A 22,152-nucleotide genomic window follows, 5' to 3' on the forward strand; every position below is an offset into this window, starting at 1 on the left:
TTTAAACGACTGTGTGTGTGTGTGAATAAGGTCCGGCAGGGTTCGAGGAATATCTGTCCCCACTAGTATCTGAGAACAGTAAAAAGAGTCGTGCTAAAGCCTTCAGGATCCCTGGACTGGGAAAGAAAGACAAGGAACCAGATTCAACGTGAGTCTTGCAATCATATGAAACACAACACATACCTTTAAAAAGATAGTTCACGCCTTAATTACTCACCCTCATGATGGTCCAAACCTGTAAGAGTTTTGTTCATTTTCAGCACGCAAATTAAGATATTTTGTATGAAATTGTACAGCCTTCTGACCCTACATAGACTGCAACACAAAGTTTTGAACGACATGAGGTTGAATAATTAATGACAGATTTTTCATTTTTGGGTGAACTAACCCTTTAATCCTCTAAATCAGATCAAAATAATTTTTTAGTGAACAGATCTTCTTATATCTTCTTATATTCTTATACCTCTTCTGTTTTTGTCCTCTAGGGATTCAGCTGTGGCAGATGCACTTGTGAGTTCCCATAACACACACACACTCTCTTTACTGAATTGATTTTACACAGAGAACAGGTGAATATATGTGTGTGTGTGTGTGTGTGTGTATGTGTGTGCATAGTTGCTGGTCTTGTATCATCAGCTGTTCTTGATTAAACTTCTGTGACTCTTTTTAGACCGCCTGAAAAAAGTCTTGTCTCAAAAAAGTTATTAGTTTACAATCACACATACACAGACAATATACTTTATACTAATGAGAACATATTGAGGCCAGAGATGCATTTATATTTTATTTATTGGATTCTGATTTATTACAAAAATTGTTTATTAAATTTTTCATGGGAACAAATTTCATAAAATTTTTATATGGGCATCACTAAAAGTAATAATAATTTGCAATTCGACAATCAGATGTTGATTACATGTTCTGATTCAGTGATTCATTCAATGAAGGATTCATTAGAACAATACAAACCTGTGAGTCTTCGGAATGATTCATTAACAGAACTGGCTTGTATTTGTTAGTTAATCGAACTGCGCAGATTATGCTGAATATATTTGATTCACTCAAAAGAAGCAGTTCCATAACCAGTAACATTGTTCAATATACTTCATTTTGCAAAGGTTTTCAGTAAACTTCTGAGGATAAATTTGTCCTTAAAAATAGCTCAGTAAACCCTCCTCCAAAAGTAAGCAGAAATATACTGTACACAGAATGCAGACTCTTTCTAAACAGACTTCTGTGTATATGCTATGCGAGAGAGTGACGTGTTTGGCAAGGTCTGGTTACCTCATTAAGCTATTTTTAACCTTGGCAATACTCAGGGTTTTTAACGAATGTCTGATAGCCCACTGTCTGCCAAAATCCCTCATAAACACACACGTGTTACGGGCTGTTATGTAAGATGTCAGGCCACTACTAACTCTTTAAAACATCAGCAATGTTTTAATACGAGCAACAGCATTAATGTGTTTGTGAGTGAAAAACAGATCACATCACACAAAAAATCATTGCTTTGTCAGCTGATGTCCTGTGCCTTTAAATGGTGTTTCTTATTGTGAGCTTGTGCTGTCTGTTTGTGTATGTGTGTAGAACTCACCCCTCGAAGTGGACGACGAGGGCTTTGTGATACGTGCAGATGTCAACCAGAATGATATCCTTCAGAATAAGCCATCAGGAGTGCACTCAGTGAGAGTTTATACAGTGTGTGTGTGTGTGTGTAGAACTGTGTTTGTACATACAGTCTAAGATTACTAGCTTCAATTCATTTTAATACAGTCTACTTATTCTGTCTAGTAGTGTGCTTATTTGATTAAAGGGGTCATATGATGTGATTTTTAAGTTTTCCTTACTTTTTGTAATGTTACAAGCTGTTAGTGCTTAGATAAGATCCCTAAATTTGCAAAGACTAAAGTTTTAAAACCAAAGAAATATTCTTTATAAAAGTTATGACTTGTCCACACCCCCTAAAAGCGGCTTGTTTAAACACGCACCCACATCTCTACGTCACGGTGTGGGGTTATTTTCATACCTGCCCAAATGTTTATGAAAAGAAAGAAAACTACTTTGTGTATTAAGTTGTATTTACAAAACTGTTCCAGAACAGTTCAACTCAAATATTAGAGTGTGTTCAGCATTCCTAAAACCTGCAGAGCAGCCTATGCTGGCTATAAACAGAGACTATAAATGTGTAAGGGTGTAATTCCAACTTTGCAAGGAAAGTCTAGTGCTTCTGACTCACAAACTAGACTTTTGAGCAGTTTAGAGTCATGCTTGTTTGTTTGTCGTTTCTCAGACATGGTGTTATCTTTACATGATGCGATGCAGTGTACCGAGTTATTATAATCAGTAATTATGTCCTCACTGGATGTAACAAATGCCCCATTTATAATGTTTCCACTAGGTTTAATTCAATTTAAACAATTTAAAATCTGTTAAACATTGAAGAAATATAGTAAAAAAAAAAAAAAAAAAAAGTAGTAGTAGCCTATTACATACATTCTACTGAACAATATATATTTCTTTCAATGTCTTCAAGATAAACCAAACCTTTATTTTGACAGGTTACCTTTTACATTTTTGTGTGTATATGAGACGAAGGTAGTTTTACTCAAAAGAAACAGTTTTATATGAAGTGACTCCAAGAGTGGGTCCAGAGGTGTATTTGTCATCATTAGTGTGACGGCAGGTGTTAATATCACCGAAAGTGTAGAAAACAAAACTGTCTGCACCAGTTACACCAGTTACACACTCATAATTTATACTTAAATAGTCATTTTGTGATTTAAAAATGCTAGTGGGAGTGTGTTCGCGCACGTTTTTGTGTGTGTGTGTGTGTGTGTGTGTGTGTGTGTGTCTGCGCATCGGGGTAGAACTCTGCAGTGTGTGATACAGAGAGTGCAACCAAGTAAGTTAGTGTAGAGACAGAAATTACATGCTCGTGTAAATAAGATAAATAACATAAGGCTAACAAGGCTAACCTGTTCTATAGGAAAGCTAACTTTAAATGACTTCTATTGTGATCTGGCGCTATAGAGAAAATAAAATTAAATAAAATCTACTTGACATTCCAGGGGAGCGGGGGGCTGCCCCCCTAACATAATGGCAGGGGAAACACTGCTTTTATTGTTTATGTGTCGTAGCGCCAGGACACGGCATCATGTTATAGTAAGGGGCGTAACATTTCCTTATTATTTGGCCAATCACAACTAGATAGCTGGCCAAACAGAGCACACTTCGCTTTTTTAAAACAATTAGCTTTGTACAAATTGACACGTTTCAAGGTCAATTTGTACAAAGGCAGGGGATAAGATGAGAAACAATAATGTACTGTATGTGGAAAATTGTAACCTTAGAATTCTTCATTTATTATGTTTCAAAATTCTAAAGCCTACTGAAATCCTAAAGTTACTTTTTAGGTTTATTTTCATCTTGGCCTCAGAATTTTAAACTCCACTGTAGATATTTTAGGATTGAGAAGTATATCCTCAGCACTACAACAAACAGTTTTGCCAAAACTTATTTTTACTCTAATAGCTCATCCACATGGTCTAAAATAGAGGAGGAGGAGAGGGATTTATTTGCTGTCCTTGTTTGCTTTGTAATAATATTTTCTGCAGTTTTGTCTTCACACATCAAAAGTATCACATACAGAAAGGAAGTTATTGTCAGGAAGCGTGGTTTGATAAGACAGGATGTCAAATAGAGACACTTGTAATGTTTGATAACAGGCAATGGTGGATATGCCGTCTGCTTTCCAATAACAATTTCTCCCCAAATACCCTGTAATGAAGATCTGTTATCATTCTAAGGTTCCTGAGAATTTCAGTTCAGTTAAGGATATGAAACTCAGTAGTGGCTCTAAATAGGTTGGTTATTTTTGCACCTCATCACAGACTTTTCACAACAGCTGTGTCTGTGTGTTTGTGCTCATGTCTATTTGTGACCGTGTGTTTTCTTTGTACCTGTGTGCGAGTACATACATGTCCTGCATCGTGTCTGGATTCGCTCCTTAACTGCATTGCTCTCTACGTTGTGCTACTGAGGAGAAGGAGGGAAATTTTTACTCCAGCGACTCGGATTTCGATGATGATGAGCCCAAGAAGTTTCACATCAAGATCCGACCGGTTGCCAGCAGTAACCGTAGCAACTCAGCAGCCAATGAACTGGAGCTGAAGGCGACGGTGGGGGCGTTGACCCTGCCCCCTAACAGAGTGGTAAGATGTGGGGTGTATTTAATCTTTAATAGCTAAAATAAGACTGATGCATGTGGTTTTACGACATTTATTGTGCAGCTATATATAAATCTGTTTTATTAGGCATCACAAGGCTAGTCAAATAATACTTGTATTGTCTCCATATTCTACCATTAGATAACATTTCAGTTTCAGAATAAATTAATAAAGATGAACTTAAGCACCATAACAGCTCTAATCTGATTGGTTGCAACTTCAGTGAGTTTGGTAAACCTTTTAAAGGTTTAGTTAGAAATATGGTGCAAAACATCGATTAAATTGTATTTTTTTTTATTACTCTTTCATTCTTCCCATTCTGTAGGTGTCAGTAAAGAAGCAGCTCTCGCGTAAGTCAACCTTTAAGTCCCTCTTTATCTCAGACTATACTGTATTATGTATGTTACTTACATATGATCTTAGTGTGAATATTTGATTCCCATTTCTCCATTACAGGAAACTCCAGTTCAGCAGGTCGATCTGAAGGGGAAGGGGAAAGCGTTCCCCAGAGAGGTCGGTCACACTCCCCAGACGTCCACTTCTGTATTCATTCAGCTAGAGTTACATCATAGATCATTAATTTTTCAGTTTTCATGCATTGTTCCTGTGACTAATTTCAACAAGCCATCTCAAATGGCCTCGGTCACACACACACAATGTCCCACCTCCTCCTCTTTCCACATTAATAGATGTCATTATCCCACAAGCTGCGTCTGACACCTTAATCACAGCAATCTGCCATCCAGCTGACCTGGGATCAGTGTCATAACTGCACTGTCATACTGACAGCCTGATCTCAGGTCAGCTGAATTGCCGTAATTACAGTCTCAGAATGAGCTCTATTTTTGTAGCATGGGTTTTGACAATAATAGCAAAAGTGGAACCAATTTGGTGTATGCGGTTTAAAGAAAATGTCTTCCTCCCAGGCTCACTATTACTCAGACCTGCTTAATTGCAGACATTAGTCACATAGATTAATGGTAATATTGTGTACATGGTTTGAATCATTTTTGTTTCCTGTGATGTTATAGTGTTCTATTATATGCTGTATGTTATGTATTATGGTTATGATATAATGGTCACAGATTTAGGCTCATTACCAAATCATGAACTGTCAACTTTGTGGCCATGAGAAAGGCATTTGACATAATGTTTCTTAATGGAGAATCACTATAATTGGATAAAAAAAACATCTGCTAAATGACCCTTTACTTTATTATTGTTGATATTGTGCGTGTTATTATACAGATGGAGAACAGGAGGGTCTGCGCAGATCCACATCTAGCCCAGATCACAGCAGGTACGCAGAAATTTTCCATACAGAATAATATTGTTTGGCATTAAATGCATAAATACTAAATGCTGAACACACCATTGGTTGAGCCAGATCTGAATGTGTTGTTAGGACAAACTAAACAAAAATTCAGTACAAAATCTAAATGTATTCTCAATTTGCAATTGGTAATATTTTTAAATTTACAGTAAAACAGTAATATGGTAATATTTTTAATGTTTTAAAAAGAAGATTCTTATTCTCACCAAAGCTGCACCACCAAAATTTGTATATCTTAGTATATACAAACTTTTTTTATAAAAACAAAGCCAAAGTTTCAGCAGCCATTATTCCATTTTTCAAATCTAAAATATAATGCTCAATAAGCTTTTTAGTTTTTTGTTATTATCAGCAGTGTTAAAAAATTTTTGCTAAATGATGTGTTAATGCACATAGAAGTATTCATTTTCTGTAAGGAAAAAAAAAACTTACAGACTGTAAACATTTGAAAACTAGTTTTGAATTTAGATTGTATAAATACAGTTTCTTTTATTTTTGTTATTAATTCTGCATTTTAATGGCCTCGTTTCACTTCTTTATCTATTAATTTTCCCTCCTCTCATCTCTGCAGGCTGAGTTCCACAGCATCCGGTTCGGACGCTCTGTTTGGACCTCCTCTAGAGTCTGCCTTTAAGTCCCACAGCTTTGCTGGCAGAGAGCAGCTCCAGAACGCCTTTGCTGCTTCTGAATGTAAATTTCCAGCAGCACACCACCCCCGACCACATTACCTTGATAGATGAGAATCGACTGGACAAGCTATCCTCTTAGAGGGTTTTAGAAAACGGAGAATTAAAAGCTTTAAACTATCCTAATGTGTGCCAAAGCGTGCATTACCATATTCTAAGAATTAATTGACTCGCTTTGTCAGAACTGCTTGTGTAGGCATTAAAGCATGAATTATCCAATTATGGAGCAAAGTGGAATGTGAATTATGTTTTCGCAGTCTGCCTTTTCCTCATCAAATTTGGTGCTTTTTACAGAAGTTTCTATTTTGATCAATAATAGGCTTTTCTTTATATTTGACAGATGCAGCATTCTCTTCTGATTCCTCATCTCCTGAGAATGTGGAGGATTCCGGACTGGATTCACCTTCCCATCAGCCCCTCGGGGCTTCCCCAGAGCCCACCGGTTGGGCAGCCTGGCCATCCACTCAATCTCAATCTAAAGACTCTGTGAACTTGAGCCGATCGTCTGATCCCTTCCTTGCTGCTTTTCGTGACCCCTCACCCGGCCGATCTCCTCTTCCTCAGGACGACGCCACAAATGTCTGGCCCTCCAATCTACGCTCTCCATGTGCCCCGACCAATGTTGAGCCCACCACCTTCAGCTTCCCGGCCTTCTCCCACAGCCTGGCGTCTTCAGAACTGGAGCCCTCTGTGTGGAGCTGCAAACACATTCCTCCAGAAGACCCCTTCCTGGATGCCTTCGAGCGCTCCGCCCCCAAAGACAACCTGCCTCCACCTGATGTTTGGGCTCCGCCTCCACCTCGGCCCACCAGGGACGGCAGGGGCATGGAAGGTCGCACCGATCCCTTTTCCATCTCTCTGAATGACACTAAAACCCTTCCTCCCCCATCCTCCTCCCGCAAAGACCGAGACCGAAAGAGAGAACGTAGCGTCCCACCTCCAGAGTCCCCAGATGATCCTTTCGCTATTACTATGATCGGTAGTCCCACACACCAGTCATCGCTGGCGGCGCAGGCGTCTGCACAAGGCAGAGTCAGTAGTAATAGGCCGACGCCCAGTCCTAACCCCGCCCCCAGTTCTCAGCCCAAGAAAGAGCTGGTGCACTGGAACTCGGTGCATAACCCTTTCAGTGAGGGCACTACAAATAACACTGTCCCACAGGAGCCCACCAGAAAACAGAGATCTTTTAATGATGAGCCCCGTAGGAACGGACCGCCGCTCACACGGCATTCAGGGCCACAGGAGGACCTCTGCTTCTCTACAGACAAGGACCAGAACTTCCTGGATATTAACACACAACCAGGTATTACAGTCTATGACTAATTTGGTGTTTTAATAACTTTACTGGGTGATTAGAAGGCCAATATACAATAGAATGGCATCAAAACATTTACAATTGCCCCTTAATTAAAAAAATGCACATCATTCAAGTGCAACATTTTTCAAAAAGAAGCTTAAATGTTTCACTCAAAATAGAGATAAAGATTTTCTGGTTGTCAGTCATCAGAGAAACATATTTGAATTGAATTAATGTTTGGTTGGAGATGCCTTTTAATTTTATATGTTTGCCCAAAAGTGTCTAATAGTTTTTTGGATCCACTGTGGAATAGTTTAATTATGACTTAAATAAACTTATAAATCTTATTTATTTAGTATTAAATTCTTATAATTTTTACTGAAACTCAAACTTTTCGACTAACCCTACCTCTAAAACCTAAAAAAGGTACTTTTTAGATAAAAAAAAATGCATTCTCTTTGATGATTAAGCTATTCTCTCATGGGGACCAAAAATATCCACACAAGGACAAGTTGTGTTTTTTGTTTAGTTTTTTTTAGGGAGGGGATTTTGTCCCCATAACATAGACTTGAACCACAAAACACACACACACACACACACAAAGCATATCCATTAGCAAGATCCATTTCATGCATGAATGAATCATTCAGAGCAATTTAATGATTTGTTTCCAACTCAGATACACAAGTATTTATGAATAAAACATTTCTGTTTGATGTCAAGATTTTCAGTGAATTTTCTGCAGACTTATAAATAGCATTTAGGCCACTTTTATGGTGTTTTTTTTACATGTATTATATAGAAAAAAGCGGCCAATATATTCTTTAAATTGTTTTGTTCCATGGCATGAAGTCAGTTGTGTTTGGAGTGACATGAGAGTGAAGAAATGTTAACAGAACTGTCATATTTGGGTTCTTGTCTCTCTCTCTCTCTCTCTCTCTCTCAGTCTCCCAGCATGGTTTCAGGCAGGACAGCACTGAGCGTCTGGCATTGGCTCCTCCTCGGTCGGTTCGGTCCAAGCGTTCCTCAGGCAGAATCAGTGGCTGTGAGCGGGTAAATTCTCCACAGACCTTATTATACCAACTATCCAACCAGCACACTTAAGCTTCTATAAAACCTCATAAACAAATCCCTTGATTGGGCTCTGCTGCCGCCTCTTTCATTCATCTCGTTTTATGAAATGCGGTTTCTCTCATGTGGTCCTTCAGATTGCTCCCTTGACTTCAGCTCTAAATTAACACCACTTCTGAGATTCACATAAAGCTTTTAATTGCTTTATACTTAATGAAATAATATTACAGTACATAGAAACAGGCCTCTAGTGGTTTGTTCAGCACCAAAACACTAGTTTTCCCATCCACACACAATAGAAAGAAGAGATATTTTCAATATTTCAATTGAAAATAGAGTTGATATATAATATGAATGCGATCTTCTCGTTTCTTCCAACATCAGTGTATTAGTTTAAAATGTATTGGTAAAGTAAATGATTAAGACAAACTGTATAATTTTCAGTGAAATATCTGGTCTTTAATTTTGTCAACATATGTAACCCTGGACCAAAAAATCAATGAAGTTGCAAGGCTATATTTATAGCAATAGCCAACAATACATTGTATGTCAAAATGATCATAATTTTTCTTTTATGCCAAAAACCATCAGGATATTAAGTAAATATAATGTTCTATTATATTTTGTAAATTTCCTACTGTAAATATATAAGAATATAACATTTTGATTAGTAATATTCATTGCTAAGGACTGCTTTGGACAACTTTAAAGTTTTTGTTTTTAAAGATTCCATATTTTCAAATAGTTATATCTGTATCTTAACAAACTATACATTTCTAATTTATTCAGCCTTCTAAATGGTGTATTATTTATTTAGATTGAACTTAATTTTATTTTAATTAATTAATTATTCTAATAGTTATGCATTTTGCAGTTCACTTAATTCTGTGGCGTGAAAACTAAACTTGAAAAATATTCTATGTAATCTTCCAATTAATATCACGTAATAAAACTGCATGTTTAGTAATTATAAAATTCTATATAAATTACAAAAAAATCATCAAATCAATCAAATTAAGAATGTTATACTGTATAATTAATCATTTAATTTTAGTATAGAATTCCACACTGTAGCACACTGCAGAAAGTACCTTAAATCCTCAGTTCATAATTAATATTTTCTGTGTTGTGTCTCAGTCTAGGTCTCTGTGCTCGTCTCCTCTGCCTGAGCCCAGTCCCCCCCTAACCTCCTCATCCTCCTCCAGCCCTAGTGAATGGGGGGTGCAGAACCGGGGCCCCAGCCCAGCCCGAGGTGACCCCAAACAGCCTATTTCCCTAAACACCCACATTATCACAGAACTGAATCCTAAATTACACCGAGATAGACACAGCCCGAGGAGCTTTGCTGTAATTTTATTATTCAAATCCAGCGAAGCATCTCCCAAGCCCTATGTGGCATGATTAATTTATTCATTCACATTACACAAAACCCCTGAACCGACAGCGGCAAAATAAGTTTCAATATGTCACAAGTTTGTCTTAATTAGCAGTTTTATAAAAATAGTTTTTGGACATTTCTAATCCTAATGTGGAATTGCGATCCTGCAGGTTTGTCTCGAGGGCCCAGTCCCATATCTCTGAGTACTCAGGAGTCTTGGCCTGTAGCTGCAGCCATCACGGAGTACATCAACGCCTACTTCAAAGGAGGAGAACACAACCGGTCCGTCTGAGCTTCTTTCACCTTATCTGGAGGAGAGAGCTCCAACTTCAAGTGATTTGCTGTGTGTCTGTGTTTCAGCTGTCTGGTTAAGATCACTGGTGACCTCACAATGTCTTTTCCTGCTGGCATCGTCCGCATTTTCACCGCCAACCCCAATATACCAGTATTAAGCTTCAGATTGGTGAACATCTCTCGAGTAGACCACTTCTTACCAAACCAGAAGTTACTCTACAGGTACGATGCTCTTAAACGCTAGAACTGACCCGGACTGGGTTCAATACGAACTCTATGGACAGCAGCTTTGGTCTTTTTACCTGCAGTGACCCATCACAGAGTGACCCGGACACCAAGGATTTCTGGTTCAACATGTCGGCCTTGACGCTCCACCTGCAGAGAGAGGCAGAACTCAACCCGCAGGCGTCCTATTACAACGTGGCTCTGCTAAAATACCAGGTCAGTCGACACAAATCTATTGAGCGCTTGAATCACAATATGACCTGCTTTAATGGCACATAAACAGAATAAAACATGTCACCAAAATTAATTTTCACTCTTTGTTTTAAAAGAAAAAAAGAGCAAAGTCCTGTAAATCTGTAAATCTTGTTTTAGTAGTGCTTGCATACCATTTTATTATAAAGTTTTAGTAAATTTTTTTTTTGCTATAACAACAAACATAACATCTCAAACCCTAAATGACTATAGCTTTACAGCTCAAATATTGTAGAAGTAAATGAAGAATCAGTGTACAGTGTATTGTTCTAAAGTTTGAGTTTATTAAGATTCTCCTTTTCATCAAATAACAAGGATGCTGATCCTTAAATCGATCGTAAGTGACAGTGACTTACATTAGAATTCACAATATTACAATTTTTTACTGTATTTTCATCAAATCAATGCAGCCCTGGTGAGCATAAGATTAAAACATTAAAAAACATTAAAGGAACACTACACCTTTTTTAAAAATAGGCTCGTTCTCCAACTCCCCCATAATTAAAAAGTTGAGTTTTACCGTTTTTGAATCCATTCAGACGATCTCTGGGTCTGGCGAGAGCACTTTTAGCATAGCTTAGTATAGATCATTGAATCTGAAAAAAACTGATTTTTTTTTCTCAATACTTTTCTTATTTAAAACTTGACTCTTCTGTAGTTATATGGTGCACTAAGCCTGAGGTAAAACGAAAAGTTGTGGTTTTCTAGGCCAATATGACTATGAACTATACTCTCGTTCTGGTGTAAGATGTAAGTTTGCTGTCTTACCTTGCGCCTGAAAACAGCCAGACAGACCCACTTGCATGCTTGTATAACATTTTGAACATTGTACTTCTCCTTTTTACGGATGACATCCTAGAAAAAGTTTTTAAACTCTTTGAAATGTTACCCTGAGGTTTTTGCATGAACTCCGTCGCAGGCGTCCTCCCAGGACCCGGGTCGCGCGCCCCTCCTGCTGTCGGCTGAGTGTCAGCGCAGCGGAACCGTGACCCGCGTGTCTCTGGATTACCACTGCTGTCCCGCAACCGCCCCCGCCACCCAGCTGACCTCCGTACAAGTGCTGCTGCCCCTCGATCACACCGCCACCGACCTGCAGTGCCAGCCGCCCGCTTCCTGGTGAGGACCAGCGTGTGTCAAACACTGCCATTAATAATACAGTACTGGGAGTGGCCAAGGAAATAAAACCGACGTTTAGGTCTACTAATAGAGATGAAAACAAAAAAGAAGAAAGAATATGTGATTGAAAAAGCTGCTAGGTTTACAGAACCTGTTTTATTTGTTGTTGTTTGACAGGAATACAGAGGAAAGACGACTCCTATGGAAATTGTCCAACCTCTCCCCAACAAATCACAGCAAAGGTCAGTGCTGCCACCACCTGTTCATCCTCACCTATTCATGATTCATGTTCAAGGAGGGAAAAATTCCCACCCTCGTATTACAAATATAAATAGCAGCTTACATTCCACAAAAGGAGAATTCTTAAGATTGTTTTTTTTGTTATTCAGACAAGCTTGAAAGATGACATAGTTTATGCACTGTGTACTAAGCAGTGTCGTTATGTATTATTATTATTTTATTTTTTTTTTGCAAATAGTATGTATTACATAGTATACTTTCACAGTATGTGCTATATGTGTGTATATTTATATATATGCAATAAATATACACGGTATACACACAATATGTTATGCACATTTATTTTCAATGCGATTAATCGATTAATTGTTTGACGGCACTATAAAATAATGAGAATTTTCATTTTAAAACTTTCATTTTAGAACATGTCAGACATCAGTGATATGAAATGGAGGAACTAAAGAATATCTATCAAGTATTGATTTTGCACTATATATAGTTTAGCGTTGGCACATCTGCGTTTAGATCGTTGTTCTGATGCGAGATGTTTTCAGGGAAAGTGGGCGGAAGAGAGGCTGCTCAGAGCTAGAGGGCAAGAAACAAACTTATGAATACATATGATCAGACAGAGCGTTATGGGAGTGCTACGAACGTTTTGAAAACAGCACGTTTATTAAAATATGGCCACCATTAGAATATTCTGGGATGCTCTTTTATTTCAAAAGGCTCTTGCACATATGTGACGTGAAGCCAGGAGCTGATGCTGACTCGTGTGTGTGTGTGTGTGTGTGTGTGTGTGTGTCTCAGGGTCTGGCACGCTGTGCGCCAGCTGGCAGTGCCTGGAGGTGCCCCGCGGTCCTCCCCCGAGCCTGGCTGTGCAGTTTGTGGGATCGGGGGCGTCTCTCTCAGGCCTGGACGTGGAGCTGGTGGGCAGCCGCTACCGCATGTCTCTGGTGAAGAAGAGGTTTGCCACAGGTGGGAACCAGACCTACTTTTTGTCCCTCAATGTGTCTCTCAAAATATGAAAAGAAATCTTAATGAATGGCTTAAATAGGTGATTTTTTTTTTTGAGAGTTTTCCTGTTGACGAAGGGATGATGTCACACACAGGACTAATGTTCATCTGTATTGTTTTACAGGAAAATACATGGCTGGCTGTTCTTTGTGAGCAGTGATGGTGTCTGATTTACTACCACAGAGACAACGTTTGCACTTTTTAACCCTCCCTGGGCTGCTGGAACTGTCCACGTGCTACAGGCCTGAAGAGGACAGATCATATTATATATACACACAGTGTGCTGTGGGAAATCGCTAATACCCATGATGCATTGCTCTAATACACGTATGCACTGGAATTAGGGACCACAACCAGCCTCTTCTTTTATTTGTATAGAATTGTTTGTTCAGTGCGCAAGCCACGCATTTATTTCAAGTTTGAAGAACTGGATGTACATTTTCTTTTTAGTGCAAATTTGTGAACGAGTAAGTATGAAGATATATAATAGATCAAGTTCTGATATTTACAGAATGTATGTATGTTGAGTATTCAAGAAAGGTTTAATATGAAAAATGAGTCTGTGTCAATCATTACACAGAGAGCAAGTGGTTTACACAAATTTATTACACTTTTTACCAGTACAAAATACAGTCGAACTAAGCGGTTGAGGCTAAATAAAGATTTTTTTTTTTAAAGACACAAAAATAAGGTATCAATATAGTAGTGAGAAGAATTGCATTTACCTCCATAAAAATAATCCATAGCAAGAAGCTTTAAAACAGCATTGGAGAAAAAAAAAAAAAAAGAAAGAAAAAAGAGCAAATTCCCTTTCCGAAAGCACACAACAGGCAAAGAACCATGACAGGCGTTAAAGTACAGAGCCTGACACTCACAACCAACCACAGTGAGAAAACATCCGCCAATCACTTCTCAGAACAAACACAAAGCTAGTAGAAATGAAGTTTTTCTTTGTAAATAGCAGAGAGGGACATGTAGGGTGCCCGTCACGGGCCGCTACCAGGCACCAGTAAAGATCCCCACCGGGTTCAGCACAACATTTACAAACAGATCCTGAAAATATTTCCAGCTTTATTTCCGTTACAAGCGTGAAAACTAAAACATCAGATGTACAGCACCAGGTGATGAGGCGTATCTGTAAGAATCTGCATATTCTGTTACCGGACCTGTCTAGTTTGGGTTTTCTACATCTTCTAGAAAAAGCTTTCGGCTATTATGTAGCTTTTACTTTTTTTTGCAATAACATTTACACGATATCTACTTAAATATGCAAAGGAAGTTCTTTTAATCGTTATTTAAAAATAAAAAAAAAAGGCTTGTGTGTTCGTTTTTAATTAAAAAAAATGACACTATTCACATAACCTGTTGAGTACACACTCACTTCCAGTTACTTCAGAAGTCCTTGTGTACAGACGCACGCTCACACACAGGTACGTTCAACATATCAAGTCCACTAGGCTCTTTTTAACCACCGCAAACGACTAAGAACTCGTCAAGTAACTACAAAACTAGAGCAAAAAGTTTCACAAACCAGTTTTGATGGGAGCCGCTCTGCTCGGGTTCATCTGAAACAGATCAATCTCCATCAATACAGTAGGCGTATGTACATCCCGAAGCTTTCGAACGAGAGCGGGCCGCTCTCTCTGGGCAACAAACAGAGTCGAATAATCTCTTATAGTGATTTTTTTTTTTTATAAAAGTTAGACATTAATTCGTTAGAACTAAAAACTGTTGAGGTATAGACTAGGCATCTCATATGGCCGGGGTTTTTTCTACAAAACGGCATTGAAAAGGCTTTGCATGTGCAGCAGGTTGGGGTCGACGAGTGGGCAGCTTTGGGGTCAGCAGGTTGCATCTACGCCTGAGGAACCGCGAGGAGACGGCCGAGGCAGAAAGTCTAAAATGTGACCATCTTTAAAAGGTGCTTTAGACATCTGAGGTTCTGAGACGATACATTCATTCTGCGGTTAGAGGCACGGCCGGGGGAACGACAGAACGAGAGAAAAATCAAAGAGAAAGACAGTTCTGCTCTAGTGTTTCTTTTCTCATCTAAGGCACTGAAAGAAGACTATGGCACATGAAAAACAAACACATCACAAAACCAGCACGTTCTTGTTTCACAGTCGCAGAAAACCTAAAGGCGAGAGGGAGACGCACGCACACGCACACACACACACACACACTGACCCTAAACACACCTCCGCACCCTCAAGATACAGAAAAACCTCACAGATAAGTGTTATCTTGGTCCTGCTCTTAGATCTCCTGCAGGGAGGGACTGATCTCGATTCGCTCTCTCTTCACCGCCGGCTCGCTCAGGCTTCTTTCGCTCATCCTCGACATGTCTCCGTCACTGGCCAGATCGTCTGAGAACGAGGCATCTGGGAGAGGAAAAGAAAGGAGGAAGGATGTTTAATACGGATAGGGGGAGTCTGCAAAATGAGACGGAAACTTAAGTTGGCATCGCATTCGTTACCTTTCTCCATGAGTGAAGGCATCATGGAACTGAGGTCACTGAACTGAAAAGGCAAAGAACACTAATTTAAAAACCTCATTCATATGCTGAATTTTCATATTTAATTAAATTTTGGAAACTATTATTAACTACAACTAATGATTTTATAAGTTTTAGAAAATCTAATATTAAATTATATTCACTCAACGTAATAATTATAACAGAAATATAATATTAAATAGATGGATTAATATAGAATTGCCTTACTGATTAACAGATGGTATATAAATATTACCATATAATTAAAATTATTACTCATAAAAAATTTGTTTGTAATTTCTTAGATAATAATAATCAATTATATAATGTAAACATTAAATCAACAAATAATAATTAATATTTATATATTTTTATAAATATGAAATACTTTTACATTATTGAAATCATTACAATTAAGATAGGTGAATATAATTAATATATTATAAAAATGTTTAAATATTAATCTCTGTATGTATACAGTGGAAAAATCTATTTATGCTAAATGTAATTTTCTAGTATATTACTATATTTAATGCTAACTGGAAAAAGTATTCTGCCATTTTAATCACACATACCACCACCACCAAAAAATGTAAAAAAAGTCACTTCCACTCCAGAATACTATTAATCACAATATATAATTTGAGTATGACAGAATGGACATTTCAGAGAAACATTCTGCTGACGCATATACATATGCTCTTGGACACTGTTATTTAAATAAACTCCACGAAAAACATACTTTTCACACCCGCAATGTTTTATTTCCATAAAGAGCCACGGAGCCAAAAGAAACACCTGCATGTGCTCAACTCAAAACACAAGCGGTCAGATTCTGAAACATCAGATCTCCTCACCTCCCCCATGACAGCGATGGGCGTCTCTCCGGTTGCCATGGCGACGCGGTGTTCCACCAAATAGAACATGTATTCATCGTAGAGCAGACGGATGAGGTGGAAGGAGCCGAAGCTGGCGGCCGAGCGCAGAGTCAGGTCTCTGATCACCATGGAGCTGAAACCACGGCAACAGAAAGTTTGATTACAAACTACCACAACCAGTCGCAGATCCAAGCTCTCTTCAGAAGATCACTCAAGAGACCCATTCAAACTGATCTGAAATAAATGCGCACTATTGGGAGTATAAGAGCGCTCTAGAGAACCTTGTACCTGTAGAAGGACCACTTGAGCAGGAACTGGCGTGCGGCGCGGGGGAAGCTGCTGCTGCCCTCATACGGTTTGAGCACTTGGTTAACCACGTTATCTAGCCAAGCGGCCCACTGATCCAGGGAGCTCTGCTGCTGCAGGGTCACCTTAAAGTCCTGCTCCAAACGCTGGACCACGCTCTCGTCACACTGGCACACCCAGGACGCCTGCTCCTGTCGCGAACAAACACACGCAGGGTGAGCCGAACACGTCCGTGGACCCGAGACGGGAAGCCCAAGAGGTTTCGATGCTGAGAGACAGACCTGCACGTTAGCGAAGTCCACTCTGTTGAGGTCGCTGAGCATCTGGTTGATCTGGGACGTGTTCTGCAGGACGGCTCGTGCTGCCTGGGCCAGGTGATTCAGAGAGGTGTAGCGGCGCAGGGTCTGCGCAAACGCACTCACTACTGCTGCCTGCGCAGGCGACAGTCACACATTAAAACACACACTAATATCTGAAGCTCACCGAAGACTAGTTCCTTTCTGATTTGTTTTGTTTTTCTTCTTCTGCTTTCCTAGAATTGCAGTGATTTGATTTGGAGAACACTTTTCATCGCATCCTACCCACACATACCTTAGTGCGGACAATCTCCTGTGGGTAGTCACTCATGGCTGAGGTCAGCCACCCTTCCAGACTCTTGGCGAAGTTTCTGATAGCTTGAGTAAGGGTGCCTGCAGGATCATATTTCCCATCAGTCATGCAATCAAACATTCTGCTTACGTGCAGCAGCAACGCTGACCCTGGAACAGGTCAGAGCAAGTGTGTAGAAATACTAACTGGGCACAGGCCGCAGCACATCAGGGATGAGGATCTCCACCAGTGCCTGATACAGGATGTGATCGCAGCTCCTCATCCACTGTTTGATTGGTTCGTATTTACACAGAGCGATCAGCTTCTCTCTGGGGAATCCTCTGATGTCCTCCACATCCTCTTCACTGCACAATACACAATCCACATCTTTGAGCCAAGCATATAATAAGTTTTTTTTTTTATTATTTGGTAATAGTTTTAAAGGATCACATCGATTGCTTCGTTCAGAAAATGCAATACCTACATCAGTACAAAAATAGTTTTTTTAGTATCATTATCATTGTTTATTAATGTAATCTTATTTTCTGTTTCTGATTGATTTTTAAGGAAAAAGCTACTCAATATCTCAATTGCTGCTGTTCTAAAAACCTGAATTATGATCGCTGAAAGATAAAGCTGCACAACTGTTTTCAGCATTGCTGATAAGAGGAAATGTTTCTTCAGCATATTAGATGATTTCCAGAAGACTGTGACAATGAAGACTGGTTTCCCCATCATAAAGGACATTTAAAAATATTAAAAGGGGAAGTTATGATAAATGATAATACAATTTCCTAAAATTGCTGGTTTTACTCGATTTAAGAAATGTTACATTGGTAAACATAAGAGACTTTAAAAAACAAAATCTTAGCAATGGCAAACTTTTAAATAGCGGTACAGCTTATGAATATTACAGGAAAAAGATTTGTGTATGTGTGTATATATACACACACACATACACTACAGAGATCTTCATGATGTTCTAAGATTTCTCTTATTTTCTAGGCCTTAAAAAAAAAATTCATTTAAATAATTTCTAGACTTTGACCTTTACATGACTATGGTACCTGTTAGGAATGGTAGTGGCTCCGTCGCTAGATGGCGCTGTTGAATACCAAAAGGTCTGCCATAGCTTCTCTATGAGATGAAACTGCAAGTTCATCACTACGTCCAGAGTCGCCTGACAGAGAGAAAGCGATTTTAAAGGCAAAGTTTGAACACGCTTCCATGCAGAAAATCATTCAAACAGGAAAACGTCTCCTCCAGATACTTTAAACGAACATCTCACAATCCCACTATTATAATCCCTCGTAAAACATGTCAGAACAAAAACAAAAACTATGCGATTACTTTTTGTAGCTTCAAAAGCATCTTGAGAAGCTTCCATACAAGTTATGATAGCATCAGTGAAATGAGTGCGCTCCTTCATTCAGAGGGTCTTTTTGTCTTTCCTGTCGGAAAATGTTTAAACGATGAAAACTCATTCAGAAGCACCCATCTTGAAGCCATTCGCCTTCTTATATAGACAGTTTAATTGTTATCCAACACAAACCACACGCAAAAACTCATCTTATATTTAGTTTTATGTCCAAAAAAGGAAGTTTAGTCTGTGTGGCAAGGATGGTGTTTTAGCAAACCATGACAAGCGGAAACAAAAGTAGGTGTTGGTGCTTTATTGGAGAGCAGAAGTGAGAGTGTGGTGAGTTCAGAGTGTGTTTGTCTCAGTGATTCACACTCGGCTCTGAGATTCTCCTCGATGAGGACACACTCTCTTGTATCCAGTTACAAACCCCCCCTCCTCCTCTCACCGGTCACATGCTATGTTTTGGCTTCCACAGCCAGGTCGCCATAGCAACCTTGTTTACCGTTGCCCCGGCAACAGTTCAAACACAGCACTCCAAAACAAAAAGAGAAAATTCTCTTTCCCCGGACAAACAAGCTTTCTTACCTTTGTCGAAAGAGGGGGAAAGCACTACAGTCCTGCTTTTAGAGAACGAGTCGATGATTTTTTAAAGTGTTTTGCATTTGTGAACTCTGAAAAAGTCTGGTTTATAAACTTACAGCCAATTCAGACGGCACTAAAAAGGCGTAGAGACGTGACTTCCTGACATGTATCTGCAAAGCTGTTGCTATGCTTCTACTAGCAGGGGTGGGCGATATGACCAAAATCTTGCATCATGATGAGTAATTTTATTTCATGGCAAAAGATATACATCATAGTATAGTTATTTTTGATTTAAAGGTCTTTATGATATCAGAATTTGTATTACCATAGAAATTTTATAAACCCTGTCACCAGTGTCAATATCACAAAAAACTAATAATAGACAGCAGTAATATTGCACTGTGTCCTAATTTCATGCACCACGACATGCAATGAAAAGTATCTTTTCCATATTAATCGTTTTCGTCCTAACCTAGCCGTGACGGCAACACACCAAATTTCTCATTTAGAAACCGTTTCCATTTCTGAAAAGCAACAAACAATATAGTCTATAATGATTGTGTGCTTTATTCAAAGTTAAACGTCTCTAATATGACTTTAAATATTATTTTGTGTGACTTTATAGCCAAACTGAAAAGCAACAGCAGATGGTTTACCTTAAAAAAAAATAATTAAAAATTAAAGATGTCCATTAAAACTGTGTTTTTTACAACAAAGATGGCATCAGCCACTCAGTATGTGAACTAAATTATGTTAAAAAGACCTAACATTTATGAATTAGACTATAAACTTATTTGTTTCGCCAGTGCATTTTGATGTTCACTTTGTTTCTATTTTTAGCCCTATACATGCTGAAATCTTATTGGTTCAAAACCCAAATGTCTGATCGCTGTGATTGTGTCGAACAAATCTGAAATCCTGGAATTAAAAACTAAAAGATTCAAGATAGTACACATAAATTATATTCAGATTAATCAGATCATTTGATTACATTCACAAATGTCTAGAATACACTACACGACTTCTAAAATCTGAACAGACTTTTTAAACATACTTGCGGACTTTGTAAATGGTGACAATAGAAAAACTAAGGATCTAAGGACTGAGACTTTAAATTTGTTTCCGATAACAACAAACCCACGCAGAAATGTGCACCTTGTTGCTAGGAGAAGCACGACAAATAAAAGCGAATGTGTTCGAAAATCAGCTGAAAATATCAAACATTTTTGATATCCTCCGACTGGATGGAATCAAAGTCTGAAGCTGAAAAAAAAAAAAAAAAAATAGAGTAGTGTATAATGGTCACAGACTTTTTTCTGTGGAATCTGTCAGCTTTAATCTGCAGACTGGTTCTGACTTTCCTCAACTAGTGCCAACTTGTTCAGACTGTAAAATTTGGGCCAAAAACCATGTAGTGTATTCCAGACTTAAGTTCTTGATTTGTGTGGCAGAATTAACGCTCTTTATCATTATACTTATTTGTCAGGAGTGCGGAGGGCACAAAAAAAAAAAAGCCACAGCCAGAGGGCAAAGATCCTGCAGCGTAAAAGGTTAATTGGGAAGACTGAAAACTCCTAGTCTGAGGGATGAAAGAAGCCCAGGAACAAAAAGGTGTGCAGTGGACAGGGAGGAAGAGAAAGAGAGAGACAAAGAAAACAAGAGCTCTAACATGACAGAAGTGACATTAAAAGTGAGAGTTATGAAATGAAGATGGGTTGAGTCCATCTGTCAAAATATTGAGAGCAGTGCTATACTCCGACTGTAATGAGACCAGCCGCGTTCTGAAAGTAAAACTCAAGAACATGTCAAACTAGAGACTCCGTCAGCAGAAAGTAGGAGAGGGAGGTGGAATACTAAGAAAGAGGCCATCAACAGCAGAGAGAGGGTTTTTCCTTTAGCACGGTTCCTCATTGCCTGCAGCTAAACTGCTGCAAACACAAATGAAGTGCCAGTTATTCTTTCATTAAAACACACCGAAACTGAAAGTAAAACTTAGAGAAAGAGGTTGTTTTAAAATTGTTCTATATAAAGGTTTAGGATTGTTAATTGGGGAAGAAATCTAACAGGGAAGAAATCTAATCTCTCTGAAAACACTCCTTTTTCAGCAAAAAAATAAGGAGTTGCTTTCTTTCATGAATACTAAATTTATCAACTAACTTCTGAGAGAACACATTCTTTTAATAGCCATCATACTTGCATTATGCTATTACTATACTACTTCTATAACTATTATTGTTAATATACTGTATCTAAACACTACCATTTAAAACCTTATTTATACTTTATAAAATTTTTACAATTCTAAATTACTATTCTATTATTCCATTTAACCATATCTTAATTAATTAATGAATATAAAGTTGAAATAAACCATTTATTTATTTTAAATAAGATTTTTTAACATTCATAACTTTTTTAACATGACAAATTACATTTACAAATTTACTGTAACTTTTGATCAACTTCATGCATCCTTGTTGAAGCACTAACGCCAAAGTTTTTAAACTGTAGTGTAGCAATGATATACAAATAAGTTATAATTTAAAAGTATTAAATAAATTTAAATATGTGATTGTGTCTATGTATTAAACACAGACAGTCTTGCTGGGATTGTTGCAAACTTTCAGACTGTTCCAAGTTTTCAAAATCTTTAGAAATCACAAGATGGAATTAAATGATCAGAAAATGCCAAAATGAATAAACGTATAATTAAATACGATGCAGTTAACAAATTAACTTCAATAGAGACTGTGACAAATAACAGAAAATATTCACAGGTTACGAAAGAGCATTGTTCACACAAGGTCAT

The 22,152-nt window shown here is 38.3% G+C and overlaps 2 protein-coding genes across 7 annotated transcripts in view; one reads left to right on the forward strand and one right to left on the reverse strand.

The window, feature by feature from the left end:
• fcho1 (FCH and mu domain containing endocytic adaptor 1) overlaps positions 1-13,687 on the forward strand; it is a 37,264-nt gene extending 23,577 nt beyond the window's left edge. For 2 of the 4 annotated variants that reach the window (XM_043246902.1, XM_043246903.1), the window contains 18 exons: positions 31-148; positions 486-510; positions 1,588-1,648; positions 4,027-4,211; positions 4,552-4,576; positions 4,683-4,739; positions 5,475-5,526; positions 6,131-6,249; positions 6,586-7,548; positions 8,489-8,595; positions 9,751-9,865; positions 10,162-10,273; positions 10,352-10,507; positions 10,594-10,726; positions 11,682-11,878; positions 12,056-12,120; positions 12,926-13,093; positions 13,257-13,687. In XM_043246902.1, coding sequence (XP_043102837.1) covers positions 31-148; positions 486-510; positions 1,588-1,648; positions 4,027-4,211; positions 4,552-4,576; positions 4,683-4,739; positions 5,475-5,526; positions 6,131-6,249; positions 6,586-7,548; positions 8,489-8,595; positions 9,751-9,865; positions 10,162-10,273; positions 10,352-10,507; positions 10,594-10,726; positions 11,682-11,878; positions 12,056-12,120; positions 12,926-13,093; positions 13,257-13,285 — 2,687 coding nt within the window. In that variant the 3' untranslated portion in view covers positions 13,286-13,687. Of the gene's footprint in view, positions 1-30; positions 149-485; positions 511-1,587; positions 1,649-4,026; positions 4,212-4,551; positions 4,577-4,682; positions 4,740-5,474; positions 5,527-6,130; positions 6,250-6,585; positions 7,549-8,488; positions 8,596-9,750; positions 9,866-10,161; positions 10,274-10,351; positions 10,508-10,593; positions 10,727-11,657; positions 11,879-12,055; positions 12,121-12,925; positions 13,094-13,256 lie in introns of those variants that run through there. The other 2 variants (XM_043246904.1, XM_043246906.1) reach the window with 2 other exon arrangements.
• A 33-nt stretch (positions 13,688-13,720) lies between these two features.
• rfx2 (regulatory factor X, 2 (influences HLA class II expression)) overlaps positions 13,721-22,152 on the reverse strand; it is a 32,516-nt gene continuing 24,084 nt past the window's right edge. For all 3 annotated transcript variants that reach the window (XM_043246908.1, XM_043246907.1, XM_043246909.1), the window contains 8 exons: positions 18,466-18,578; positions 17,606-17,763; positions 17,402-17,499; positions 17,092-17,241; positions 16,793-17,001; positions 16,484-16,637; positions 15,609-15,651; positions 13,721-15,513 (listed from right to left, as the gene is read on the reverse strand). In XM_043246908.1, coding sequence (XP_043102843.1) covers positions 15,389-15,513; positions 15,609-15,651; positions 16,484-16,637; positions 16,793-17,001; positions 17,092-17,241; positions 17,402-17,499; positions 17,606-17,763; positions 18,466-18,578 — 1,050 coding nt within the window. In that variant the 3' untranslated portion in view covers positions 13,721-15,388. The remainder of the gene's footprint in view (positions 15,514-15,608; positions 15,652-16,483; positions 16,638-16,792; positions 17,002-17,091; positions 17,242-17,401; positions 17,500-17,605; positions 17,764-18,465; positions 18,579-22,152) is intronic.

The sequence above is a fragment of the Puntigrus tetrazona genome, chromosome 8 (assembly GCF_018831695.1).
Source record: "Puntigrus tetrazona isolate hp1 chromosome 8, ASM1883169v1, whole genome shotgun sequence".
Classification (NCBI taxonomy): domain Eukaryota; kingdom Metazoa; phylum Chordata; class Actinopteri; order Cypriniformes; family Cyprinidae; genus Puntigrus; species Puntigrus tetrazona.